This window comes from Pseudonaja textilis, chromosome 10 (assembly GCF_049901715.1).
Source record: "Pseudonaja textilis isolate UNSWEBS1 chromosome 10, rPseTex1.2, whole genome shotgun sequence".
NCBI classification, from domain to species: domain Eukaryota; kingdom Metazoa; phylum Chordata; class Lepidosauria; order Squamata; family Elapidae; genus Pseudonaja; species Pseudonaja textilis.
Genome location: NC_141999.1, coordinates 802,313 through 830,213, shown reverse-complemented (window position 1 = coordinate 830,213; position 27,901 = coordinate 802,313). Strand labels below are relative to the sequence as shown.

Here is a 27,901-nt window from a genome sequence, read left to right as displayed (position 1 = left end):
TGCGGTAATAGGAGGTTTACTACAGACAAACTTCCATCAGGCAGGCGTGAAGGTGTTTCACTCACAATCATGAAAATGCAGAAGCAGCAAAAACTGGCAGCAAAATACTTTCTGCAAAAGGAGAGAAGGCACTCCTGAGGCAGTGAGTTCCATGGGGAAACCGTTTCTCCCCCCAAGAATAATGTTGAAAGTGAAAGAAGAACCTTCACTGAGGACTCCTGCCTCGGGCAGGGGGTTGAGCTAGAAGACCTCCCAGGTCCCTTCCAACCCTAAGGAGCCTTTGATTCTATTCTGGTCTGGTGCTCTGGATGAGAAGCTCTCAGAGACGCTTGGAGGGAGGCAACGGCTTCCACACTTGATCTGTTTAGAGCGAATCATTTGTTCAGAGTTTCCACATGGAGCTGGGATTTGGGCTGAGGCGTCCGCTTCTGGCCACAGCCCGCAGCCTCCCTTCCCAAAGGGGAGGAAAGGAAAAGGGTGAGACGCTTTGCATGCTCTTCCACCAAAGGGTGACCAGGGTTGTAGAGGCAGCCCTTCTCCCTTCTTGCTTGTGGAAGGAACACTCTGTGACTCTTGCATGGAGCCGGACTTTCCCCCATTTTTGCATTCAAGCTCAAAGCCAAAGGGCACTTGCTCCACGTTTGCTCCTGCCTGGCTCACAGGAAAGATTGCATCCTGAATGGGTGCCCAGAAAATGCCACATGACATGTGCTTGGCACAAGAAGGCAGCTTCTGTGGCTATGAATATACTTAGATGCACCTCCTTTCCTGGCAGTGGCACTTCAGAGGGGAGAGCAATGAATAGGCCGCTGTGGCCAGAAGTGATGGGGGGGGGAGGAGGATTTCCCTCAAACAAGGTGTGTGTGTGTGTGTGTGTGTGTGTGTGTGTGTGTGTGTGTGTGTGTGTTTGCCTCTGCTGGCTCCCCTCTTCCACAGCAGGCCCCCCTCAGCTGGTCAAGCTGGTCTCTGCCCTGTAACCAGCGACCAAGGGCCTTTTTGCAAACCAGCAAACGTTGCAAGCGGGACTTTTGACAAGGCTTCCAGGGGCCCCGTCCACAATTACTGCATGCTGCACCTGAGAGAGGGTGACGTATGTCCAGTTCACCGGGGATGCACGGGTCACAGGAAAATGTCCCCAGGTGCCAAAGGATCCCCTGCTGGAGGAAGGGAAAGCGCTCTTGGTCTGGAGGCACCCTTGCTTAGGGAGGGGCCCCTGGAGATGCTCTGGGGGCCCTGCAGGAGGGGGTGGGCCACACTACGGTGCCGGTGGGGGAGGAGCATAAAGTGCCACCTGTACAGGCGGCAGCAGATCCTTCATGGACCGTCCCAGTACCTTTGGTTCTGGCCATCCTAGAAGTTGGCACTCGCCAAGCGAGACTTCATTCTCCACCGAGCGCTGGCCCAGCCCAGCCCAGCCCAGCCCTGGGCACTACTTGCCGTCCTGAGCTGCCTGTCTTTGTCCTGAGAGCTTGTACTTCTGGGCCACCCCATAAGGAACGTGGGCGGCGACCGTGCCCATTTCCTTGGCTCCCTCCACATGAAACATCTGGTCATCAAAGAAGATGTGTGGCCGGATCTTCTCCAGCAGGGGGCCCTTGGGTGCGCCGGCCAGGAAGAGGGCCTCGTCCGTTTCCAGCCCCCAACTCCGGAGAGTCTTCAGGGCTCGGGCCCCGGAACTGGCAGCACTTCGAGCTGTGACCAGGTAGGTGCGAATGGGGCATTCCAGGCGGAGGCCTTTGGTGTAGAACTTCTTCTGGAGCTTCCCCAGCGCTTCCAGGAAGCCCTTCAGTGGCCCCTGGAGAGAGGAACACACACACGTCAGCCCCAGCAGCATGTGGCCCCCTCCCAGGCAGTCAGGCAAGGGGGACCAGCTCAGGCGCAGCTCCCTTGGGGAGGCCCCGGGGCTTCCCTGCCCTCCCTGACCCAGCCACGCACAGGTGCCCTCTCTGGCTCTAGCAGTAGCTGCTATACTGGGATGGGCCTGCTCTCTGGCTTCCTGCTTGAAGACTGGCTTCGTTTGTAGGCAGCAGGTCTCTTCCCACTTGGCTCTGTCTAAAGTGTTTGTTAGCAGGGCAGCTCTGAAGACCATCCTCTCTCTCTCTCTCTCTCTCTCTCTCTCTCTCTCTCTCTCTTGGCAAAAACAATCATGAAAAGGCCAATTTGGTCCCGATGCTGCCGGTCCCCGAACGGCACCTGAGCAAGAGGCTTGTTCTCATAGGCCTTCTCGTGCTCGAAGAACATGTCCAGGCCATGAGCCTTCACAATCTGCTCCGACTCGTCTGAAAACAGCACCGCGTCTCCGTCGAAGGCGACACGAAGCTGCTTCTCCGAGACTTGCACATCTTTCTTGGGGGTGAAAATAGTGGCAGCTGCAATCCCTGGGGAGGGAAGAAAGAAAGAAAAGAGCCTTCACTTCCTGTTGCCTGATGCTCTCCTGTTGGAGCAAGAACTTCACAGCCTTCAGTGAGGTCTGTTTAAGGCCTGTCTGGGATAATTACAGAGTTTGGGAAACAGTAAAAGGAACTTCCGAGTCTCGTTTATGATGGTAAAATCTCTGAATGATTTTTGTGAGATCAGCTGTCTCGCTTTCGGTATCCTCTCCTGCTATCCCTCTGCCATCCTCCCCATCACCTCTCACATCTGCCGGGAGGATTCCCCAAATATTTCTGTCCCGTCCCCCAGATGTGTGAGCTTCCCACCCTCCAGGACTTAGCAACTGGTCAATGCGCTTGATCAGTCTTATGCCAATGAGCCAACCAGATCCTCACAGTCTCCCAAATGGCAGAAATCCCAACTTGGAGGGATTCTTCTAAGCAACCCGATAAAACCATCAAACTTCAGTCCAAGGTTACTTTGCCCCACGAAGGCCTCGCTTACACGGCAGGAGATTCTGACAGACGCTTCACTGCTCTTTCTGCTGGGACTTGGAAAGCTAACAAGCATGCAATGTCTGGCATGTGGGGCCCTGGCAGGGGGTGGGGCGGGGACAACGACCAGTAAATCTTTTTTTTTATTTTTAATCTGATTCTTGGAGACTGCCTGGACAAGCCCCTGCAATTTTCATGGCAATTCAGAAGCTGGTTTGCCATGACCTCCTTCCTGGGACTGGGAGAGAGAGAGAGAGAGAGAGAGAGAGAGAGATCACCCAGCTGCTCCTGTGCCTAAAGCAGGACTAGAACTCCCAGTCTCTTCGTTTCTGGCCTGGTGCCTTAAGTGCCACGCCAAAATGACTCTTCACAAACACAACTAAATGGCTCACAGGACTGTATGAATAAGATTACAACAGTCATGATTCCTGGAACAACACTTAGTAAAGTTGGCCTTGCTTTGGATTTTAGAAAACATGCACCCCCACAGGTGCCTACAGAGTCAAGTGTGTCATTTCTCCCTCCCCCTTTCAGTCCAAAAGGCCCCACAAACTCCCCCCAACAGCATCACTCACCCTCTTCTAAGGCCTCACTCACTTTCTCACAGTCCGAGGATAAATAGAGGTTGGTGTGGTAGGCCTTCAAGTAGCAAATGGGGCTGTTCCCGCCTGTCATACAAAACCTCTCAATGAAGAGATCTGGGAGGAAAAGAAGATGCTTCGTCGGTAAACAGGGACCAGGCAACCCGAGGCTTCTTTATGGGTCAGAGTCCCTGGCTAGCACAACTGGAGGACACCATGGTGGGAAGGGATGAGGATCCTGGAGGTACCTGAAGAGTTGCCAGAACCGGCCATGCGTAATGCGTAACAGCGGAAGGAGACGAGGAGAGGTGAGCCGGGCAGACATTTGGCAATGCAGTTCCAAAAAGAAGAATGCCATAGTGGCACCTTGGTACCTTCAAAGCTGCCTTGAAACTCATCCTGTGTTTGGTACTCAGTGCACAAGCCAGAACCCGTCGGTGTTAGCTGCCTTGTGGCTCACTGCAAGTATTCCTTATGGGACAACATTTGTTTGGCACTCCTCATTATTGGTATTCCTCCTGCCTCCCGGAACTAATTCACAATGAATCCCATGGTGCCACCGTGAATTAAAAACTGGCTGTATGACAAAAGCCAGGCTCCCAAGCAGTCGCTCCTGAAAAGAGCTTCTTCTGGGGGATCCTATTGAGCCAGCAGAGTTGTTATGCAGGCGGTGGAGCCCATTGCTAGAGAATGAAGCTCCCTCGGGGAGGGGAGGGGTAGACCTTCCGCCCGGCTCATTGGATGCCCTGGGAGAGAGATTCGGGGCTCCCGAGCACCGAGCCCACTGCCCCATTGGGGGGATGGCAGTCAGGGGATTAGCCCCTTGGCAGATGTTGCCCTTCTGGTTACTTACTGTAATGGTTGATGCTGTTGATCAAGCGAACGCCCACTTGAGCGTGGTTGTTGGTCACGAGGACAATGTCAAAGAGCTCCTCGCTGTCTGGGAAGAGTTCCCGCAGCCGGCAGTTGACTGATTCCAGAGCCTGGGAACCCAGGGAGAGAGAACAGTGTGTCCAAGAGGCAACACATTCACTTAAGGGACCATCGGGTAAGAAGGGCTCACTGGTGGTGACCCAGTGAAGAATCTTCTCCAGCAAAGGAGGGAGCCCTGCTCTCCAAGGGCCACAGGGAGCTGGGGGGTGGGCGGAACAGCAAGAGGGAAAGCCCCTGGGGGAATGGCCACAAGTGGCTCCCCCCTCCCCCTGGGGACCCACCTTTGCAGAGTTGACCTGTGTGAACATGAGCAAAAGAGACCTTGACAAAAGGGAAGGCTGCTCCGGGCAGGAAGGGCTCCTCCTCGTGCTCCAGCTGATACTTCACGTAGGCCTCCACGCCTTGCTCGGTGTAAATCTTCTGCTCTTCTTCCATACGGAAGAGGGCTCGGGAGGACACAGCAATGGTGATGGCGTGCTGGGGCTTTGGCTGCAAGAGAAGAGTGCTGGCTGCTTCCCCCGTAAGAGAGGGCAGCTTTCCCGGGTGACTGGGCCAAAGGGGGCACCCCTGGAGGGACGGGGGCGGGGTTCCTCGCCCTTAAAGGCCGGGGGGTCAGCCAGACCAGCTTCTCTCAATGACTCATTTTCATAATTAACTTCACTTCAGTTTGTCCAGCTTCCATATTAGTTGGATTGTTTTGTAAGGCTCGGGTGACCTCCAGAATCCTATGCCACCGGCCAGAGGGAGAGAGCCACCCTCACCAACTGTCTCCTCCTCCTCCTCCTCCTCCTCACTGCTGTACTTGTTCTCGTGCTGGGAGGAAGTGGGGACGTAGGCCTCGCTGCTTGCCCCGTGTGGCTGGGCCAGCAGAAGCCCCTGCCAGCAGTCAAGCTTTCTGGGTTCTGCCTGGCTTCTGGCCATCCAATGCTGGCCTTCTGCTGTCAAACGGCTTCCTTCTCTTCTGCCCTTTTGCTCCGGGTTGGGTCCATCCGAGGAGCTCAGCCCTGACATCTGCTTGCCAAGGAAAAAAGGCAAGCATTTCTAGCTCAGACAACTGTTCTTCTGCCTTTCCAGGCCTAGTTTAGCCCAGCTGGGTTGGAACCACCCTCTTCTCTATTCGGGCCTGTTTGCCTATCAGGGAGCTGGGAGCACCAGTTTGTTTTACACAACCACGAGTCCCTGAGGCTTGCAGAGAACCACCAGCCATTCGCTGGTTGCCATTTCTAGCCAATTGCTAACTGGCAAGGCTCGCTTGGTGGGCAATGCCTGAGCGCCTTCCTTCCCTCAAATAAAATGGAACAAATCCCGGGTATTTTTGTGCTTGGCCAATGAAGAAATCCCTGTCACTGGCAGAGGGGCAGTGCTTAGTGGCCTTCATCCAATCACACTCTCCCCCCCCCCGCCCCATGTGCGTGTGATGGTGACGGGGAGGATCGTTGTTATTGGGGAGCCAGGGGCATCTTTTGATTTCTCCTTCGTATTAAGAGCAGTCTAGAGGTCAGAGCTCCTTCTGAGCCAGCTGGTTTGCTTTCCACTCTGGCTGGCTGAACCAAGGAAAAGGTGTGGAATCTTCCCCTAACTTCAAAGCTTCTCCTGCGGTATAAACCTCAGATTTCCTTCCCCTCCAGGTGCAACACCCAGCCAAGGCCAGTCTTGTAGCCTCCTGAGCACAGCAGGGCCATGAAGTCACAGTGCCAAGGTAGAAAGTTAGCAACCACCCCTCTCCTAGAAGAACGAAATACTCTAGGAAATATTAAAAGGGCAGAATATTATATTTCCCTGGATGAAAAAAGGAGAAACATGTTTTTATAAAGACAAAGCAGCTCCCTGCCCCCTTTCAGCTCCAGGGTGGTGGGATTAAGACACGGCCCTCAGGACATGACAGGATTAGCCCTCTACCCATCTCGCCACATGGCACCTGGGAAGATTAACATCACCCAGCAAGATTCAACCAAGCCTGGGACTCAAGACAACCTACAAAGTTACCCCTGCATGGCCCCATATGGGAGTCTGACAACCAACTAGGATACATTTCTTGCCACAGGAACAGGAAGCAAGTTCAAAGCCCGACAGAGGGTATAAATCTCTTTCACCCATATGCTGTTTTTTGCCCAGGACCTCAAATCCTGCTGTCCGCCATTAAACCATCCTTCTAAGCAGTCTCCATGTTTCCAATGTCTTTCTTCCCACCTGGAACTGACCCCAGGTGGACATTTCTTCCAATAATTGTTTTGATCAAAATCTTGGGGTTGTGTTGTTTGTTGGGAGCTTCTGCATGAAGCCTGGCATCAGGTACTGCTCAGAAACTGGCTGCCTGCCGGGTATCTCTGCTGTCGCTATTAAGGAGTCCCTGGCAGCTTGGAAGAGATTTGGATATTATCTCGCTTGCTACGTAAGCTTTGATGTTATGCATTTCTATCTGTTTTTGAGCTAATAATAAAGCTTCAACTCCCTTTAGTTACTGGAGTGATCATTGTTTCTGGATCCAAAGGAACCAATTGCCTGGACAACTAATTACTACCATGACACTTGGCAAAACAGTGTGTGTGGCCTGTGTGTAAGTGCGTATGTGTGTGTGTGAGTGTGTGTGGGGGGGAGGTGAGGACACCAAGGACAATATGTTGCCATTTCTAAGATTTGCCACATAAAACAGTGTTTTCCCACCCCTTAAATACACCACTTGCACAATACAAAACACTCTTTATTATTTGCATGCTTCTGGTATGGAGGGGCGGGCAGGAGCAACCTTGCAGGCCAGAGCAGAGTTTCCCTGGGGAAACAGAGCCAACTCTGCAGGCCGGGGCCATCTATTCCGGAAGCACCTCTGAGCCTGGAAAGCAGCCCCCCCCCCACCTCTCTCGTCCTGATTAATTGCCCCCTTTAGAGCCAAGCTCACCTCCCTGAGGCGCTGCCAGGTGAGGATCGGTCCTGGCAGGAGTTCGGCTGGGGGGCTCCACAGATCCTTTCACTTGCCCTACATTTCACCTGGCCTCTCGCCAGACCAGCTTCCCAAGTGCCCTGGCATGCAAACAAGGAAGCCTCCCCACATCCACCCCAGCAGGAAAAACGATCTCTCTTACCGATTTGGGCTTCCTTTGGGGAGAGAGGTTCTCATAAAAGGCCTTGGCATCCTCCAAAATGCTTGCTTGTTTGGGCTGCCCTCTGCTTTCCGGGCATCTGGGTCCAGTGGGCTCCATGGCGCATTCCCTCTACCCGTCCGGGAGCAGGAGAAGATGCCCAAGAGCCCCCCAGTCCAGCTGCAAAAAGAGCCAGCCGCCTCCTCCGGTGGCTGCAAAGGGAGGGCGAATCCGAAGGCAGCTGCAGCCGTCCGTGTGCAGGAAAGAAGGCAGACGAGCCTCTGCGTGTGTGGTGCGTGTGTCACTCAGAGCGCGCTCTTTATAAGGGATCCCATGAACCTCCTGGGCCCTCCTGCTGCTAAAGCGACTGGGCAGCTGCCCTCCCACCTTCCTGGCTTCCTTTCCTTGGACCCACTAAATCTGTGGGCAGCCCCACTCAGGTGGGGACAGGGGGGCAGGAGGGAGGAGGAGGGGTCCTCTGACTTGGCCCAAAGGAGCTGGGAGAGGGGACTTACCTGGGCAGGATGCCCACCGCCATGGCAAAGACCACGTAAGAGGGCAGGCGGTGTGCTGAAAGGAGACCCGCTCGGGTCCAGCAGGGGCTCCCAGGGGCCACCAAGGGGGGCCAAGACTTGCACCGATTCCTGGAATTTTGCACCACCTCCTGATTTTAGGGATCGTTTATTGTGGCTCTGCTGTCAAAAACAAACATCTTTGGGGGGTGGAGTGGGGGAGGGACCGGAGACCGTGGTTAACACAGAAACAGGGGAACAAATGGGCTCTTATTTCATAACCCAAAGGGGTTTTTTACAAGGTCCACTTACAAATTATCTGCATTCTTCCACGGTTACTCTCGGCCTTCCCAGGCTTGCCCCCCCCCCCGTCCCCCCCTCTTCTCTTGCTGGACAAAGCCTTCCTGGGACAAAAGTGCCCACCGCTACCGTCCCTCCACTGACAGGGGCCCCCTTGCCTCAGGCTAGCCAAGGATCCTGAAGGCCCTGGAGGAAGGAGGCTCAGCTCCACATGCTCCACGTGCTCCTTTCCCCAAAGCACGCGGTCAATCCTGGATCAATACAAGAACCTGATGGGGTTTGGGTCTAATCCAGCCAGCAGCCCTGAGACTAAATGTGACCACAATTGCTTAATGAGCTCTTTAGAGAAATGAATTGCATGCCCTGAAAACGGGCCCTTGGTGCTTGGCTGGGGAAAAGCTTTAGTTCCAGCAGCCCCAAATCCAGCTGCTTAGAAGGACCAGAAGCCCCTGCTGCCTGTCTCCGTCTGAGGGAGCCTTCCCGGAGCCTCCATTTAACTCACTGGCTCAGGGGCTCCTGCCGGGCTCTCGGCTGCCTCCCCCTCCTTCCCACCTGCTTGTCCGGGGGGCCAGGAGGGTGCAGCACTCAGTGCCTTCGTCTCATTCCTTCTGCATTTATAACCCACTTTATCCCCAGGGACTCTGACTGGCGTCCACGAGCAACAGCTACAGCTGGTGGAGTCCTGCACACAGGTCCCCCCTCTGGGGAATTCCCAGGTGAGCCTCCCTCACAAGGCACTCTTTGTCCCGAAAGCAAAGGGCAAGCCTCGTGGAAACTGCCTTGGAGAAAAAGGGGCTCAAAAGCAGTGGTGGGAGTCCGAGAATTTAACAGCCGGTTCTCTGCCCTCCTGATTTCTTCCAACAACCAGCTCACCAAACTGCTCAGAAAGTTAACCGGTTTCCTGAACTGAATCTCACCACTGGTCAAAAGCCTGAGAAACCAAAGCGTGTTGAGGAACGAGTGGATCTTATTATCCCCTATGACTATCATTAAGTGTTGCACCTGATGATTCTGGACTCTTGACGAATGCATCTTTTCTTTTATGTACACTGGGAGCATTTGCACTAAGACAAATTCCTTGTGTGTCCAGTCACCCTTGGCCAATAAAAGAATTCTATTCTATTCTATTCTATTCTATTCTATTCTATTCTATTCTATTCTGTTCTGTTCTGTTCTGTTCTGTTCTATTCTATTCTATTCTATTCTATTCTATTCTATTCTATTCTATTCTATTCTATTCTATTCTATTCTATTCTATTCTATTCTATTCTAATTCTAATTCTAATTCTAATTCTAATTCTATTCTAATTATGTTCTATATTGGGAAGCTGAATTCCTCTGTGGTGCCACGTTGGCACTGGGCCTGGGCTGGCATCATCTGGGGAGGGCACCTTTTGTTGCCCTTTATGGGCAGCTCCATGGCTTCCCTTCCAGGCACCCCCCCCCCCCACAACTGCCTGCAAGGCAGACTCAGCCGAGGGGCTCCCGGGCAGGAAAGGCCAGGCTTCTCCTGAAGGTGGGAGGAAAGGCGCCACAGGAAGGATTCCGGGGAAGGCAGGCCGCCTCAAGCTGCTTTGGGGGAGATTCTCTTGGCGCTGTCCTTTCCCCCTGATGTGTGGTATTGCCACCAATCCACAGCACGCCTGTGTCCCTGTGTGTATGTGTACACGCACCCACTCCTCCTCACCCTTCCTTTGGCAGAAAGCTCTAGAGAAGCCAGTGATTCTCTACAGATCTCAGACATCTACTCCATGGAGATTATATGGACATTACCTAAAAAAGACATGGATATTCAGAGAAAAACCCAAGTCTACCTGCAGCCAATACTACCATTCATATGAATAGTCCATGTATTATGCAAACCCAGAAAAAGGGTCTGTTCAGTTAGTTGTGTGTTTTGTGAACCTACCTGGTGCTGGAGTGTGTCTGTCAATAGCCTTAACCAATTCCTTCTTCTTGTGTCCCAGCAAACTATATGCCAGCTTGAATCTGTCCTGACATGTATCTGTGCCATACTTAGATTTGCAACGTTAAGTTTGCCCCACAATCCACTGCAATTGGCTTCCTTCAATCTGCTGCTAAACCTTGCAGAGTTTGTGAATCTTCTACTCTACTTTGGGCATTCACGCCTTCTGTCTGTTAACCCAATTTTGGGGGAAGAGGAATCAACAAGAGGCAATAAAACTGGTAAGAGCTGGTGTTTTGAATAAAGATCCGGGACGCTTGAGCCTTTGCAAGTGGTTTGCACCATCCTAGGCATGAAAGGCAAATGCTGAACCAGCATTTAATTGTAAAAACAAACCCCTCCCTCCCTCCAAGCAGACCTGACAAAACACCTCCCTCCCAGCCAAAGTGGAGGCCACGCTCTCCTCTGCACCTTGTTTTCAGCTCAGCGGTTCCCAGAGCCCCAGTGAATCTCTGTACAGCACCCCCTTGCCAATGTGCCACTCAGGAGCACCAAAGCTAGCCTGATTCAGTTGGTTGGCTCTGTGTGTGTGTGTGTGTGTGTTTGAAATTGCTGCTTTGAGAAGGCAAAGCAACAATGTGGACTTCTAAGGGCAGCCTGGCCATTTTCATTCACTCATTCCCCAAACTAGCCTTGTCTGGCTGCAGCATCAAGTCTCCCCCAGGCACAAGAGGTTCCTGCCCCCTAGCAGGAGCGATGCAGTGGGCAGGCCCTTTTCTTGCACATGTGCTGGCAGGCAGTGAAGGTGGGTGGATGGGCAATTGTTTTCTAAGTGATGTTTGCTTTCACTCTTAGGTCCCAAACTGCCCTCTGCCGTTTGCATCTGACACACAGCGGCCCTTTCCCACTTCAGGGTCTTGCCTGAACCGTGGGGGTTCCATGAAGCCCAGGGGAGAGGGAGCTTTGGCCCAGGGCTGAGGCAGATCGGACCTTCAGCCTCTCTTCCACCAGCCAGCCACATCAAACAGCCAAGTTAGACCTGTAGCTAGTCAAAAGCTCCACCGGAATGGACAGGTTGGGGCCAGTTTAGGAGCAGCCCACTGCCTCCTCATTACCAGTTTGTTGCCTATGGCTGTCCCAACGGCAATGGACTCTTCAGCCACTGGTGGGCACAGCACCAGTTGACCAAACCAGTTTGATAAAACTGGATTCCAGGTATTTGTGTTAATTCAACAAATGTACTACACAAACCTAGCCAAAATATTGTATCACCTATATTACTTTAACAGCTTTTAAATACTTGTCAAAGAAACAGATTCCCAAAATGTCACAACTTTAGTTCAACCTGATGAGAAGTATTGTTTTTAGGGACCTCAAGAATTTGAGGTGTGGTCCTCCTTGTCTCAGAATTTCGACCCACAGGATGATGGTTCCAGACTTCATTTGGTTTCCAAGTGAATCCATTTCTTGGGTTTGCGTTATACCCTGAAAACCCCCTGAAAGCCCCTCGCTTTACGTAGAGCCCGTGGCCCCGTGTGGATTATTTACGCCTGGCCTGGCGAATAAAGTGTGTGTGCAGACAGGCATATTGCCGTCCCTCCCACAGGACTCGCAAGGACCCAAAGAAAAAGGCCACAGGGTGTCAGTCCATCCACCTCTGTCCCTGCGCCCAGCAGGCGTTCTTCTGGCTTAGGACTGCAATTGACCCAAATATTTCTGTGGCTAACTGAAACATTTGTTAAATGAGTTTTGCCCCGTTTTACAACCTTTCTTCCACCACTGTTAAGTGAATCACCAAAGTTGTTAATTTAGTCCCAGGGTTGGGAAGTGAGCCGGGCTTCCCCGTTGACTTTGCTCGTCAGAAGGTCTGAAAAGGGGACCTGGGACACCGCAGCCGTCATCAATAAGCCAACTGCCGAGCGGCCATCATGGTGGGTCGATCCAAATTTCGATCAGGCGACCCTGGAAATGTTGCGACGGTTGTAAATGTGAAAAACAGTCCTGAGTCATTTTTGCTGTTGCAGTTTTGAACGGACACTAAGTGAATGGTTGTAAGTCAAAGATGGCCTCTAGATGAGAACACTGGAAAGGCGCTAAGGCTGGCCTGGGCCCTTGGTCCCCCTTGCTGGCATCCAGGAGTCGAGCTGCTCTGCAGCCGCCCCAGAGACTCGCTGCCTGGGATGCGGGTGGTGGGGGAAGAGGCCACTGGGGGCCTTTGGGGCCCAGACCCTCCAGAAACCAGTCCTGCCCCCTTTAAAGCCCCCCCCCAAATTGGCTGCCCTGATGACCACTGCTGGCTGCCCATATCAGAGAGGTTCAACAGATGATGACTTTTAATATGGCAGAAAAGGATAAATTGCTTTGAATTAATATGCATTACTTTGAAGTAGATTAAACGTGGGTTTTGCTCGGGCTCCCAATCTGAACAGTGTGTGATGTGCTCTCGGCCCAAAGGAGCTGCGCCCACGGAGTGGGAACAGCCGGGATGCCTCAGCAGGGGCCAGACCTGGGCCAGGTCCTCCGTGCTTTCTCCATGGAAACACCTGGCGCCTCCCGACACCCCCATCCTCCCCTCTAGTCTCCAAGGTGTGTGTTGCTCCCAAAGGAGGGCACAGCTTTCACCCGCAACCCCCTTTCCCTGCAGTTCCCCCCCGTTTCCCCCCTGCAAAGCATTTGGGCAAGTGGCAAAGGCAGGGAAACTGGGGGCCCTCCGAGGTCCCCTCCCCTCCCTGGTAGGTAGCAGAGACAGGCCAGGCCCTTTGATCATCCTTTTATTCAGAGACCAAACTGCAAACTCCCTCAGGATGAGGATACCTTTGAACACTTAAATAAAAATAGATGTACACGTGTGCACACACACACACACACACACACACTCCCCTATGCACCTCACAGTTCCTAAACAAGTACAATACTCACAGCCACAATAAGCAATGGGACAATCTCCCAGAGCCATGCTCAGGGCAGGGTGGGGCAGGACTCGGCAGCCGAAGGGATTGCCTTGGCACGGATGAGGGCTGCCCTGTGGCGGCATGAAGCGTTCCTGGGACTCCAGGCCAAGCCCGCCTGGTTTCTTTCGCCCCGCTCCAAGAGCTGCCAAGAAGGAACTGAAGACGCCCATTTTAAATTCACCCCCATCACAAAAGGTGCAAATGACTGGAACTCTGCTTGGACAAAGTCCATTTCATTCAACCTGGCTGGTTTTCCCCACCCACCCACCCCACGAACTCCGGGCCTTTGACCTCCCACCCTGCAAAAGCTGCCGGGGAGCAAATGACCCCCAGCTGCCTGCTCTGGTGCTCCATCCACTGCCTCGCGGGGTGGGGACCTTCCTCCCTCCTGAGATGGGCCTGAAATTCTCCTCATCCCCTTGGAGCTTCTGCACTGTTCCCTCTTAGCCATCCTCACCAGACACTTCAGGGCAGCGGGGTTACCATCCCCTTGGCCTTCTGGAGTAGCCAATTCACGCTCTGCCCTAAATTTCACGGCAGTCGATCACGGGGCACTTCTGCTCAGTTGCAAACCTTAAATGCTAAGGGGGGCGAGAAGGGATGGAAAGTTGATGGGCACCAGAGTGCCAGAACCACAGCAGGGGCTCCCTGCCGCCATGGGAAATACATGTGCACGCATGCAGCTGTGCAAGCACACACCTCCTCCTCCTAGGCACCTTAGGAGCTCAGCTGGTTCCCAGGTTGCAAGTGGGAAGGAGCAAAACGCAGCTTATTTACGTCTGTCCCCACACGGAGCATTTCTCCACAGAATTCCCGGGTCCCGGCAAGGCTCACGGAAAGAGTCCCCCCTGGTGCCCTTTCCTTGGCCACCCAAGAATAATCTTTCTGGGGACCCTCCAGACTAAGGATTCCTGCAATCTCCACCAATTAGGGGCTTTCGGCACCTTCCCCGGCTTTTTGGAAAAGCCAGCGCCTCTTCCTCCCCCCTCTTTTAGAGCCCATTAATTATTACAATGAATTATTGGCAGAAGCAGCAATGAAAACAACCTGTACTTTTTCATCAAGTACAGAAATATACTTTTAACGGTCAACTGAAGGGGGGGCGGGTTGTCCCTCTATTTCCAAAGATGGAGAGCAGGAAGCTCAGCCAGCCCACCCCAAACAAAGGCCTTCGGAGAGGGGGGAATGCAGCGCCCCCGTCCCCAGTCAGGCCCTTTTGCCTAGCTGGTGGTGGGGATGATGAAAGATCCAGATTTGACCAGGGCAGAGAGGCCTAAAGCAGAGCTTTCCAAACTCGGCAACTTTAAGACTTGTGGACTTCAACTCCCAGAATTCCCCAGCCAGCCAAAGCCACAGCCAACTCTTCAATTCTGAGAGTTAAAGTCCACAAGTTTTAAAGTTGCCGAGTTTGGAGGCACCTAATCTAAAGGTGCGGGGGGTGGGTGGGTGAATTATAGCTCTTTTAAAATTTCCAAAAAGAAAGGCCAGGCTCCCCCGGGGCCAAAAATGGTTGCATCTGCTATTGGCTCTTAATGGTGGTGAAGAAGTGATGGGAGAAGGAGAGGAAAGAAACCTCTCCCTTCTTCGCTAGGGTGGGGGTGGGGAGGGGAGGGTCCTCAGGACACGGAGTGGGAATCACAGCCTCGGACCGGCCATCAGGCGGAGTCCCTGTAAAGATCTGCTGTTGTGGGGGACACGGGGGGGGGGGGGGGGGACATAGATTTTTTTTCCTACCCCTAAGAGCCAGTGATTGAGGAAAATGGACCTAACAGCAGCAGCCACCTGGGTGTCGGCTTCAAGCAGCCGCGCATGGTGCAGCCCAGGTTGGCTGCCAGAGGGTTGGGAAGGGCTCCTGTCCAAGGAGGAAAGCAGAGGCCAGAGACTCCAGCCGGAGCGGACCCCATGGACAGAGGTGGACATCTTCTGGCTGAAAGGCTAAGGCACCTGGCCAGAGGGTCATCAGCCGAGCCGAGAAGGGCAGGGGGCGCAAGCGCTGGGAAAGGCCCTGGCAGACTCCTGTGGGCAAAGGCAGCAGGCCTCCCTCCCTCCCTCCAGAGGGGGTGCAGCCCTCAAGGGGGAAGAAAGGCAGCACACAGCAGGGCAAGGGACAGGCTGGCCAGTGCCCCCCCCACCCCCCCACCCCCCCTCCTACTTCTGCATGTCACACTGCAGCAGGAGGACAATGGAAGGGTCGCTCTTGGCTGCCTCCTTGAACTCTTCCAGGCTGATCTGGTCATCTTTATCCTTGTCCATCTTGGTGAAGATCTTGTCGACTCGCTGCTGGGGAGTCAGCCCATCTTGATCCATCCGCATCATAATGACAGTACCCACCATCTTGTAGATCGCCTGAAAGGCAGATGGGGAAAATGAGGCCAGGACTCTTCCGGGGCCCTGCTCTGCTGCCCCCTCCCTCCCCCGCCTGCAATGAGCAGCCATAGACCCCACACAGGCCCCTGGATACCTGGAGGCAGGACCTCCAACAGGGGACCGGCCTATGGGAGACCTGGTTCCATTGCATTTATCGGATCGTCACAACTTTGGGGACAACAACAAAGGACAACTTTGGAGGGATTGGGAATTGCAAGGATTTCCTGATTTTTATTTTTGTTATTTTTAGTTTGGTCAAGCCTATTTTATGGGGTTCCTGGGTGGGAAAAACATCATAAAGCTGTAGGAAATTGCGCCTCCCTGGAGGGATGATCTGCTGTGACTTCAGCCACAGGATTCTAGCTTGGCCAGCCCTGCACTGGGTCAATGATGAACCCCGAGCAGCCTGAAATCCACCCAAGGGAACTTCTGCTACCTCAATGATCTCCAGCATTTCCAAGCGGGTGATCTTCCCGTCGCCGTCCAAGTCATACATCTCAAAGGCCCAATTCAACTTCTGCTCAAAGCTGCCCCTGGAAGTGACAGACAGGGCGCAGATGAACTCCCGGAAGTCAATGGTCCCGTCTCCGTTCTTGTCAAACGTGCGGAAAGCATGCTGGGCGAACTTGGATGCGTCACCGTAGGGGAAAAACTGCAAGAGGAGAAATGGGGGAGGCGCCATCACAGGGGCTGCTGCCAGCAACAGGGGAAAGCCCTGCAGGTGCCCCAAGAAAGCAGCAGAAGCAGCAGCCTCCCGTTCCTCGAGAAGCTGCCCAGAAACGCCACTTCTGTTTTGTTGCTTTTCCTGGGGTTCACTCTGGAAAACCACCAATGGATTGAAGACCACACCTCACCCAGGGATGGGATTCTACCAGTTCACACCTATTCGCTAGAACCGGTTGTTAACATTCTAAGCAGTTTGGAGAACCGGTTGTTAGAAGAAATTACTGGCCTAATCCTGTAAGGAAGGCAGGAAGGAAACATCCTGGTGTTGCTTACAGAAACTGCCTCTCCGTTAACCCTTATTACGTCCTTGGAAGGACTAGACTTCCTGTCTCAGGAACTTCTCTGGAGTTTTTTTCCCCTCCTTTGCTGGTACTTTGCTTGTGTGGAGTGACCATTCAAAGTTACAATGGCACTGAAAAAAGTGACTTATGTCCATTTTTCACACTTACGACTGTTGCAGCATCCCCACAGTCATGAGAGGCCAGGCGAGGAGATGCGTGCCTCGATGTGAGTGATATTGAGTTGGCCACGCCCAGCCAATAACATGACCACCAAGCCACATCCACCCAGTCACATGACCACCAAGCCATGCCCACCAACTAAGCCATGCCTGCAGAACCAGTTGTTAAAAAATTGAATCCCACTCCTGACCCCACCCCCTGCAAAGCAAGTATTCTGTGTCTCTTGGATTAGGAGCGATGAACCCCAGAGTTATTTATTCACAGCATAGCAAGTCTTGCTGGGCAGCCTTCAGCCAGTCACTCTCTCCTGCCTCCCAGGACTGGTGTTATGGGACATAATACGGGACATAAGAGGGGGCGCAGTGATTTGAATGCAGAACTGCAAGGCTAACTCACTGCCCATTGCCTGAAGTTCAATTCTGACCGGCTCAAGGCTGATTCAGCCTTCCATCCTTTCAAGGTTGGTAAAATGATGACCCAGATTGTTGGGGCAAGAGGCAGACTCTGTAAACCGCTTAGAGGGGGCTGTAAAAAGCACTGTGAAGCGGTACGTAAGTCTAAGTGCTATGGCTATAATGTCCCCCTTGAGCTCCAGATGGGAGGCTTCACTGATAAGCCAATGTTATCCAAATGAGCTTCATCAGACCTATAGTACTTAGAGAGTAGAACAGAACAGAACATTCCTTGTTGGCCAAGTGTGCTTGGACACACAAGAAATTTGTCTCCAGTGCATAAACACTTAGTATACACACAAGCAACAAAGTGATAAACCTTTAATCATAAGATACAACCAACACACTTCTTAAAATGGGACAGCCAAGCTTCCCGGCCTCTATGGCTAATCCAAGAGCTTTGATGTTCAAGAGAGTGCCTGGCTGAAGCCAACTGGCTGCCCCAACTCAACTACCCTCCCCGCTCCATACCATACCTTGATGTAAAGTTGCTGGAATTCCTCCAAGTTGAGGATGCCTGTGGGGCAGTCTTTCAGAAAGCCCTTGTACCATTGTTTCAGCTCCTGCTCATTAAATTCAGTGCTCCTCACCAGGTCATCCAACATCTCCGGAGCCAACTTGCTGTTGTGCTTCCCCATTGTGATTTCTGGAAAGATAAATGTGCTAGCCATGCCACTGCCCTGGCACAGCCTTCAGGTGCCTCTGCCTCCCTCCGTCTGCCAGGTGCCCACTCTGCCTGGGGTAGAATGTCCCCCTTCATTTTCCCAAAGGACTGTCCCTCGGAGGGTGCTGCGTATTTCATAATAAACGGGAGCCAAATGGTGATTCACTAGCACCAGGAGAAAGACATGCAAGAAGGACCGCCTACACCAAGCAAGCAGTCCACATTATTCTAGGATGAATAATGACACGACGACAAAGAGAAAAACAACAATGATCTTCATATTTGGGCAGCAAATACAATATGGTTGCCATTACTTGGCAACTTGGTGGGATGAAAGTTGACTGGAATGTACTTAGAAGGATATAAACTGTTCAAAAGAAACAGACCTAACAAAATAGAAGAAGTTGCATTATATGTAAGAAATCACTACACTTCTACAGAAATGCACAATACCAAGGACAAAAACTTTCTTGAATGAATTTGGATTAATATAAAAGGAAAAAGGAATGATGTTGCCCTAGGTGTATAGTACTACAGGCCATCCTAGTAATTAGAAGAAATAAATGAATAGTTTGCTACTTATTTACAGAATAGAAGAAGAAGAAAGCTTAGGGGGTCTTCTGGTCCAGCCTCCTAAGCCCAACACCTGCACAAGCAGGAGAGGCCATGCACTTTCAGACAGGTGGCTATCCAGTCTCTTCTTAAAAGCCCCCACTGATGAAGCATTCACAACCTCTGAAGGCCAGCTGCCCCGCTGCTTAATTGTCATCACCATTAGGAAGTTTCTCCTTAATTCCAAGTTGCTTCTCCCTTTGATCTGCTTCTCTCCATCCATGGTTTCTTGTCCTGCCCCCTGCTGCTTTGGAAAATAAGTTGACTCCCTTCTTCTTTGTGGCAGCCCCTCAAATATTGGAACACTCCTATTACCCCTAGTCCTTTTCACGAGACTAGACATACCCAATTTTTGCAACCATTCTTCATGTTCTAGCCTCCAGCCCCCTAGTCTGCACTCTTTCCAGAGTCTCAACACCTTTTTGGTATCGTGGTGACCAAAACTGCATGCAGTACTCCAGGTGTGGTCTTACCAAGACATTATAAAGGGGTACTAATGCTTCATGTGAACTTGAGTCTACCCCAAAGCCTAGGATTGCACTGGCTTTTTGGAAGCTGCAGCACACTTTCTATTTAAGAGATTGTCCACTAGAGCTTCAAAATCCCTCTTACAGTTACTGCTATTGAGCCAAGTTTCACCTAATTTGTACCTGTACATTTGGTTTTTATTGCCTAAGTGTAAAATCTTATTTTTATCTATGCTGAATTTCATTTTCCTAGATAGGGCCCAGTGTGCAAATCTGTCAAGATCCATTTGGATCTTGAGTGTATCTTCTGGGGTGTTGGTATTCCTGCCAGCTTAGTGTAGCCTGCAAATTTGATGAGTTCCCCTTCTATTCCCTCATCTAAGTCATTTATGAAGATATTGAAGAGTCCTGAGTCTAAAACAGACCTTGTGGTTCCCCACTGCTTACTTCCCTCCATGTAGATGTAGTTCCATTGGACTACATTTAACTAATGTGTGCAGGAAACATACTACAGTAATAATGGGGGTGGGGGAGCACTTTAACTACCATGACATTGATCGGGAGACAAACTCTGAAGCAAGTGGCAGATCAAACTGATATAAACGGTTTAAAAGAAACAGACCCAACACGAGGGCCGGATGTCACACTGTATGTGAGGAATTACTACACCTCCACAGTAGCAATAGCACTTAAGACTGATGTGCCGCTTCCGGTGCTTTATAGCCCTCTCTAAGCGGTTTACAGAGCCAGCATTTTGCCCCCAACAATCTGGGTCCTCATTTGAAGGACCACAGAAGGATGGAAAGCTAAGTCAACCTTGAGCTAGATGAGAGTCAAACTGCCAAATTGCAGGCAGCTGGCAGTCAACAGAAGGAGCCTGCAATACTGCATTCTAACCACTGTGCTACCACAGCCCAGTACACGATACTCGGGTGAAAGTATTTGGGTCATTATCAGAGGGAAAAGAAACGATTTTGCTAAAGGGGTATGCTATAGGCCACCCAACCCAGCAGAGAGGAAACAGACGAACTCTTTGCTGGTCAGTTAGCTGAGGTGGGCAGGAAACACAGGAGTGTAAAGAAGGGGGACCAGAGGAAGTATCCTCGGGGATGCATGTCATGTTCATGGGCACTGAACTGCACACAAGCCAGGAATGTTCTTCCCTTCCGACAGGAGGGGCTCCACTAGCCTTGCGTCCAAATGCTGGCTCATCTTTGGCCCCTCTAGTTAAGACAGGCAAGATGGAGCCGTCTTGTGTTTTGACCTGTGAGGGACACGGTTGTCGTGGGAAGAGTTTACGCACCACCAGACGGTCTCGCACATCCCAGCGGCAGAATTTTCTAGGCAAGTATGGTGGACAAAAGGCTTTGAGGATGCCACCCTCTGGAGGGCTCTCCCACCCCACCCATTTTTCACTTCTGGGAACCCCAAACAACCTGCTTCCTCTCCCTTTTGGGGGGCTGCCCTTTGGGAAAAGATGGAGCCTCTGAAGCCGCGAAAGCTGGGCCAGGATCACATCAGCTAAAGTTCTGGGGAGCGGAGTAGGTAGCGGTCAGCCTAGGCAAGCCTCCTTCTGGGGTCCTCCCCAGTTTGGGGAGTCAGGAATGCTGCCGGATGTTGCGGCCAATCCCTATTTGAGGAGGGTTCCAGGTGGGCAAGAGGCAAGTCTTCACTGATGAAGAGAGGAAAGTTTGCTGCCTGCCTGCTTGGAGGACGGGAGCTCCTTCTGGACCCCATCTTAGGCAGGGCTGGGCAGGCCTTTCCCGCTGACAGTAATGCAGAGGCAGAACAGGAGTTGCTCTCCAAGGGAGCCCATGGGCTACAACACGACTTCTGAGAAAATTCCTAGTGCGTTGAATCACCCAATGCAAACCCTCCCAGCAAGTGCAAATTCTGGATGCATGGTCCAAGAACTGGCGCATCTCTGCTGCCCCCGAACAGAGCGCAGTTCCTTAGCTGAAGTGGTCCAAGGAGAACCAATGGCCCTGAAGACAGCAAGAGCCACACAGCCTGCAGGGCTGCTTCGGTGCTCCAGCACCACCCTGAGAGCATGGAGGATGACGGCGGCACGTTTGGCCCTGACCTTCCATCTCCCTGAAGCTGTCGCTGGAGGCAAGAGGCCTGAAATGCAAGTAAGTCCAACGTTTTGGGGACTCGCAGCCTTTTCCCCACTGGCCAGGGTGCCCGCCTGGAATGCTGCCAACAGCAAAGTCCGGGGGGGTGCAGGCTTTCTCCTCGCACCCCTACCCAGTAAAGCAGCCTGTGGAGGAAATGGGGGTGTCTCCAGGCAAGACAGAGAAAGGCCCGGCAGTCCCCAAGCCCCCTGCAAGCCGAACGCTTGGGGGATCGAGGGGGGCTCTGGCACAGAGGGCAAGGGCCACCTGTTCTGGGAAGGGCCCCGCCCCCTCCGCAAACGGAAAGCTGCTGCTAAACTGCTATTTCCACTTCTCCGTTCAGTTTCTCTTCCACTCTCTCCTTTCTGGGCCAAGGAACTGACAACGCAACACTTAATGTGTTTACCCTTCTCTCTTGAAAGGCACACTTTTTTTCTGACCTTCAGGGAAGTTGAAGGCCAGGAAGGGGAGATCTTGTTTTTCTTGTCAGGTCTTTGTTCCTGAAAGTGCCCGGGAGCAGTTGTGCCAACTGGCACTGAGAATCACAATTCCTTCTTCGCCACCCACCACAGACCCTAATGGCTCGTTTGATGCATATTCCACAAGCCAGCCACCGGCAAGCGTTGCAGACGGGCGCAGAGAGGAATTTTGTCTGCAGACCAAAGACTGACCCAAGAAACGCCATTTCTTGGCAACCGGCCAGGCAGTCCAGCAGCAAAATATGACGCAAACAGTTTTCTCCTTGCGGTGGTTCTGCAGCAAGTGAGGGCTGAAGATATTCTGCCCCTGAACTTGGATGTTTCCTCACCAGGCCTAATGACAATTGCAACTTTATAAGGCAACCACCCCAGCTTGTGAGGACGAATTTTGTGATTTGCTATCTGACATTCTGGGCAATATAGGTAGATTTACAGATTAAGTTACAACCATTCACTTTTTTCCAGACCTGAACTCACACCTTGAACAGGCCAGTCTCCATAAAAGTCTTGGCTGCCTTTATGCATTCCATGCATCTCTTCGCTTCGACCGCATTTCGCCCAGAACCTCTTTATGGGGGGAGGGGGGGACACACACACGCGACTTCATTTATCCCACCCAGTCGCTGGATACCGCGCTCTCGTCTCCAGTTCTCCCCAGGTAGAGAGAGCAAAGAGAGCTGGATCAAGAGGCACCGAGCGGCCAAGTCAGTGTGTGTGTGTGTGTGTGGGGGTGATTTAGACCCCCCTCCCCCGCTCCTTAACCAGCACCTCAGAGGTCGGAACCCCCGTCTGCCCTGGCAAAGTCGAAGCAGGAGATGGAAACAGGAGTTGCTCTCCGAGGCTCAGCTATAGGGCAGCTGCTTTGCACCCTCAGCCTCCTCCTCCTCCTCCTCCCTCCCAGGACGGGTATCTGGTGAATGATTTTCAGAGGGCAGAAAAGGAAGAGCAGCCATTGCACTGTCCCCTTCCTCTGTTGCGCATGGCAATGGATGCGGTGGCTGTCATGGCAACTGCTGCATTGTCGTGAGATTGACCCCAGCAGCAGCAGCTTCTTCCCTGAAGCAACTGCCTGGCGGCCCTCTCAACCATGCACCCCTCTCCTTACTTGTCCCAGCTATCTGTTTATGACCAAGCAAAAGCTGCCACAGAGGCCCCCTTCAGACGGTCACGGCAGCTCCAGCCGAGAGGTTGCTGCCATTTTGAGATCCTCCTGCTCCTAACTGGCAAGGCCCGTTTTCAGCGGAACCAGAGATGGAGCAGCCCATTTTGGGGGGAAGGGATGGCCCTCCTTCTCTGGGTGCAGTTGAGCGGAAGCCACACCACCCCCGATCAGGTCTGCTTTAACAGGGACTCCCCCACCGAACAGCAAGTTGAGCCCTGACAGCCACCATGCTACCCTCTCACTGCTGTTATGTCTGTACCCAGCAGGCTGCAGGTCAAAGATAGGAAGCGCTGAACTGGTAACTGGTAACACAAAGCAACACTTGGAGGACTCCCAGGAGCTTAAGCTTCACTTGCAAACCCCCTAAGATTGTGCTCAGCCTCTGAAGCAGAGCAGGCAACCCCCCCCAAGGCCTTCCGGAAGGTCTCGTAGGACTGGAGGAGCTTCCCCCTCCGAATTCTCAGGCAGGATCAACGGCTGGCTAGTTGAATATGCAGGTACTCGACTGTGCGACAGAAGAAAGCAAAAGGGAAGGAGGCCTACGTCCTGCAGCCCTCCCTGAGCAGAAGGCAGGGGGGGAGCCTCTTTCAGAACGGGAGGCTGGCTTGAGTGGCAGTGCTGCTTTCTGCCGAACGGCTGGAACGAGAAACGTCCATCTGTTACGAAGGCATCTCTATAGGTATATTGGGGGGGGGAAGGGGGGGGCGTTTTCCAAGGAGCTCCCACAGCTTCTGGTCCCCACCAAGGAAGGCAAACCAATATGCAGCACAGACCAGTCAGCTGTCCCAGCCACCCGTCTGCCTGGGCCGATGCTTCAGGTGCCAATCCTGCCCTCACACTCCCCATTCCGCCAGCAGCAAAGGGATCTGATGGCACAATCACGCCCACATCCCCGGGCTGCCTTCCGTCAGCATCTGAGACGACTCTGCCACTGAACCTGCCGCCTCTGTTACCTAGAATGGCCGCCAGTCTCCACTCTGGCCATTGTGCTTCTTGGCACAAGTGCGCCTGCCAGCCCCTGTGGGCATGGCCACCACTGGAGTGCAGCTCTGCCAGTCTCCCCCTCCCCCCTTTCTAGTTTGACCCCTGTACTCTCTATGTTGGTCCAGGCAGGCAGCTGGGCCGACTGACTTGTTTTCTGCTTCAGGAACCATAACAGGCACCACTTGCACAATTCCGCATAAGGGAATGGAAGAATGGTCTGCTAAGGAGGGGGTTTGGTCTTGCCTTTCAACCCCCGGGTCTCTCTGAGGTACAGTTGGGCAAGGGGCTTTTAAAAACAAAAGCCAAGAAACCCCAGCGGCTTCTGTGACAGGCCTGGGAAGAGGGAGGAGGAGCCTTCAGGGCACCCAAAGTCCCACAACGCTGAGCCCCCCCCCCCCTCAGCCAGATTCCCTTCCTCGGCCTTCTCTGCATATTTGCTGTTTTCTCCGTAATCAGGCTGGACAAATAGCGAAGCAAAATTTGGCAAGATGCATAAAAAAACCAAAAAACCAGTCATGACACCAAGTTCCTCCAGAGACAGAATCTCCAGCAAGCACAGGAATGTCCTGCCTGGGGCTGACCATCTTGCCTTGAACGAGAGGGGCCCTAACCCAAAGAGATGCCCACGGAAGGGGAGCCAGGGTCTCTCAGGGCCAGCTCTCCACACAACCAGGTCAGCCTCTTCCAATCCACTGGGTGCCAACAGACACCATCCTCATCCAGCATGTCCAAAGACTGGCAAGAAGGAGAGCCACGTCAGTCTGTGGTGGCCCAAGACCAGGAGCAACTGGGCGCCACGAGGTGCACCTGATACCTTTTGGTAGCCAGTTAGTGGGGAAAGCTGATCATCTGCTTTTTCTTAGCCTCCCTCTGAGTTTTCGTGTTGGATCTGTGATCTCAGAATCAAACTGAGAAGGGCCCTTTGAGGTCAGCGAGTCCACCCTTTGGCTGAGTCCACAGGCCGGCCTCTATGACAGATAGCTGTCCAGCCTCTCCTTGGACCCATCCAGGAAGGGGACGCCATGCCTTCCTGGGAAATTGGCTCCGCTCTCAACCTGCCCTTCCTGTTGCTTCTGCCTGTCGTTCCAAGTCCAGCGTTGTGGAGCTCTGGACACGGGCCATGCCCGTCCTCTTGGGGGGCTCTTGCCGGGAGCGGGGTGATTTTTAGCAGGAAAGAGCTGAGCTACGACACCCTTAGGACTGCTGTGCATTCACAGCAAGAGCCACAAAACACTCCTCCGCCCCCTTCGCTTTGCCAGAGGAGAAAACACTGATCTCATCCGGCTTACAAGATGTTCTGAACATGACAAAATGCCCCAAAGGACTCCCTATTCTGGTGGCGGGTTGGCATTTTCTGGACAACCGAGATCCTTGCCCCCCTCCCCTCCGATTTGCCCTTGGGTGCGCTTCTGCAGGCTTTTTCCTTGCTCTGTCTTCCCAGCTGGCCCTCCCAGCCCAGAGACACCAAGAGACTCAGTGAAGGCAAGAGAGCTTGTGATGCTTGTGGCCCCAGCAAGTTGATGGCCGTTAGAGACTACGTTGGGCCACGTTCCTGTTTGCTCTCAGGTCACCAACCTGCTGGGTAAGGTGGATGACTGGCTCTTAAAGGCAGGCCGGGGGAGAGAAGACCCACAACTGCCACCCTCCCAGGGAAGGGTCTGACCGGCTCTTCCGGTTCCTCACCCACAGACAGAAGGGGGGAGGGGGCAATTATGGCCAAACTGCTCGTGGGCAGCCAATCAGGGCGTCCCTGGCTCCAGTCAATGAAGAGAACCCAGAGGTTTTCATCCAGACTGGTAATACCAGGGCAGGCATTTCTCCCTGTGGAGGTCAGCTCCCTCAGCCAAGGGGGAGCCTGTCCTGCTCCCCTCTTTTGGCAGGGCACAAGCTGGATCTCCAGAGGACGCCTTGCGGGTGTCAGCCTGCTGTCCTTGGAAATGCCAGCGTGGCGGTTTCAGGCCCAAGACCCCCTGGCTTGCCTCCCCCAGGAACCTCCGGCTGCAAGGCGTGTGTGTCTGTGTGAGGCATAACAATGGTTGCTCACCCTCCGCATCTGCCCAGCTGCAAGTTCTCTGGACCCAGCAAGAGCCTGTTGATCAATCCCTCTGCCCACCAATGGTTGCCAAGACCCTGATGGGTAAGGGAAACCCTTAGCAGAGGGTGGGGGGGGGACCTTTGGGATGCAGAGAAGCAGGGTCCAGTCAAAGGTCAGCGCTTCCTTCCCCAGGCCATGTTAAAAATCAGCTGGAAAATAGGAAAATGCTTCCCCCCCGCATTCCGCCCCCCCCCCACTTCAGGGAACAGATTTGTCATTTCTCTCCTGGCTGAGAAGAGGTGACATCGCAGCTCCTCTGCCTCCCGCCACCCCCTCGCCAGACCGAGATTTCCCCAGACCAGGCGGGGACTTGTTGCAAAGGGCGCGGGGATGGAGCCCAACGGCGGTTGCGGGAGCGAGGAGGGGAAAGGGCCGCTTCGCATCCCCGCCTTCCCGGGGGCCGGAGGGCAGCGGCCGCTTCGCGTCCCACCGCTGGGTTCCAGACCGGCCAAGGCAGGCTGGAGGCGCGCCTCTGCCCGGCACCCTCCTGCGGAGCCCTCGACGGAGGAGTTCGGCGAAGCCCTCGGGCAGGAATCCGCCGCAGCCCCCGAGGAAGCGGCTCCGCAGCCGCCCTGCCAGGGATGGGGGGCCGCCCGCCGCCCGCGATCCCGGGGGCGGCGGAATTGCGCCCAGCCCCCCCCCCCCAGCCCCGCCCCGCTCCTCCCCCGGCGGCGGCGGCGCCGCAGCTCACCTGGCGGACGCGGGTCGGCCGGCTGCTTGCCTGCCCTCCCTCGGAGGTGCGCCCGGTGCGGAGCCGGAGCCGCGGGAGCAGCGAGCGCTCCACCGGGAAGCGGAGGAGGAGCTCCGCCGCGCTCAGCCCCACCTGAGCCGCCGCCGCCGCCGCTTTCGGCACCTTCCTTCCCCGCCTCCCCTGGAGCGGAATGTGGCTCGCCCGCCGCCCGCGCGGAGCCTCATTGGCTGCGCCGAGTGGCAGTCATGGCTCTTTCGCTCCTGGCGGGGCTCCCCCCACACCCGGGCAGCGGAGGGCCCGGACCCCCCGAGGAAGAAGCGGCGGGAGCCGGCGGGGGTTGCCCTGAGGCGGAGCAGCCCTTCGGGGTTCTTGGGAGGTCGCGGGAGCGGCGGCTCGCAGCGTGGCCGCCGCTCCTGCAGGAACCCCCGGGGCCGTCGAACCTGCTCGGTGAGGCTGCTCGGTGCCCTCGGGGGGCTGCGGGCGCTGCGGCGAGAAGGGCTGCCTGTTCACAAGATGGCTGCCGGGGGGGGCGGGGGCGGGTGGAGTATGGAAGAGGCTGAGATTCACCTGAAGGCTCCGTGCAGCAGCCCCCCCTCCCTTGTTCTGCCCCTTCTCTGGAAATGTTGGGGGGGGGGGCACTGGCAATAAAGAGCGTGCAGGGGCGCCCTGGCCGTTTCCCGCGCGGCTCCTGAATTCTTGAGCCAGTGAAATCGTTTCCGTCTCTGTAAGCCTGGGTGGAGGGGGAGCCAGCAGGGCGATGCATTCCCCCCCCCGCCCCACCCCGCTGTAAAGCCTGCCTATCCATCATATTGGCTAGCCTAGAACACCCCTCCCTTGGTTTGGTTTGCACCTGGAGCAGAAACTACCTGCAGAGATCAGCCGTGGTTGTGATGCCATTAAGCCAGGCCCTACTCTTGGCAACCATAGCAGTAGATTTTTTGTTGTTGTTGTTTTTCAGAGGGATCTGTCCTAACCCGATTCTTCCCACCTGCCTTGCTCCTCTTCTCCTTCCTTCCCAGCACTAGAGCTTCTCTCTGGCAAAGCGGCCTTTGGGTGATGACTCCGTGCTCATGAATGTGTGTGTTTGTTGTGCTGCCTCCCTGTGGGGCATTCTCAGGCGCTCTCTCCAGCACCAGCATTCAGAAGCACCAGTGGTTCTCTGTGTCGCTGCTGCTTCCAAGTCCAATTTTATGTTTTATGGGCTGGTGCTGAATATACAGGTGAAACTCAAAAAATTAGAATATCATGCAAAAGTTCATTTATTTCATTAACGCAACATATATTAAGTGAACCTAATATATGAGATAGACTCATTACATGCAAAGCAAGATAGTTCAAGCCGTGATGTGTCATAATTAAGATGATTATGGCTTACGGCTCATGAAAACCCCAAATCCACAATCTCAGAAAATTAGAATATTGTGAAAAGGTTCAATATTCGAGGCTCAAAGTGTCCCACTCTAATTAAGCCATGACACCTGCAAAGTGTTCCTGAGCCTT

At 53.8% G+C, this 27,901-nt stretch overlaps 2 protein-coding genes across 4 annotated transcripts; both read right to left on the bottom strand.

The window, feature by feature from the left end:
• On the bottom strand, positions 1-13,190 carry NT5C1A (5'-nucleotidase, cytosolic IA). Of its 3 annotated transcripts, none has more exons than XM_087939494.1 (6): positions 13,096-13,190; positions 4,703-4,870; positions 4,302-4,431; positions 3,443-3,565; positions 2,194-2,378; positions 1-1,795 (listed from the first exon to the last, which is right to left on the bottom strand). In XM_087939494.1, the coding sequence occupies exons 2-6, from the start codon at positions 4,814-4,816 to the stop codon at positions 1,430-1,432; spliced, it is 918 nt and encodes a 305-aa protein (XP_087795620.1). In that variant the 5' UTR covers positions 4,817-4,870; positions 13,096-13,190; the 3' UTR covers positions 1-1,429. The 3 variants fall into 3 exon arrangements, with proteins under 3 accessions (XP_087795620.1, XP_026558552.1, XP_087795619.1); XM_026702767.2 differs by lacking the exon at positions 13,096-13,190 and adding an exon at positions 7,462-7,808; XM_087939493.1 differs by lacking the exons at positions 3,443-3,565; positions 13,096-13,190 and adding an exon at positions 7,462-7,815.
• Positions 12,931-27,001, bottom strand: HPCAL4 (hippocalcin like 4). Its single transcript, XM_026702768.2, has 4 exons — positions 26,402-27,001; positions 17,610-17,779; positions 15,931-16,146; positions 12,931-15,473 (listed from the first exon to the last, which is right to left on the bottom strand). Exons 2-4 carry the CDS (start codon positions 17,769-17,771, stop codon positions 15,276-15,278), a joined length of 576 nt encoding a protein of 191 aa, XP_026558553.1. The 5' UTR covers positions 17,772-17,779; positions 26,402-27,001; the 3' UTR covers positions 12,931-15,275.
• Positions 27,002-27,901: the final 900 nt, after the last annotated feature.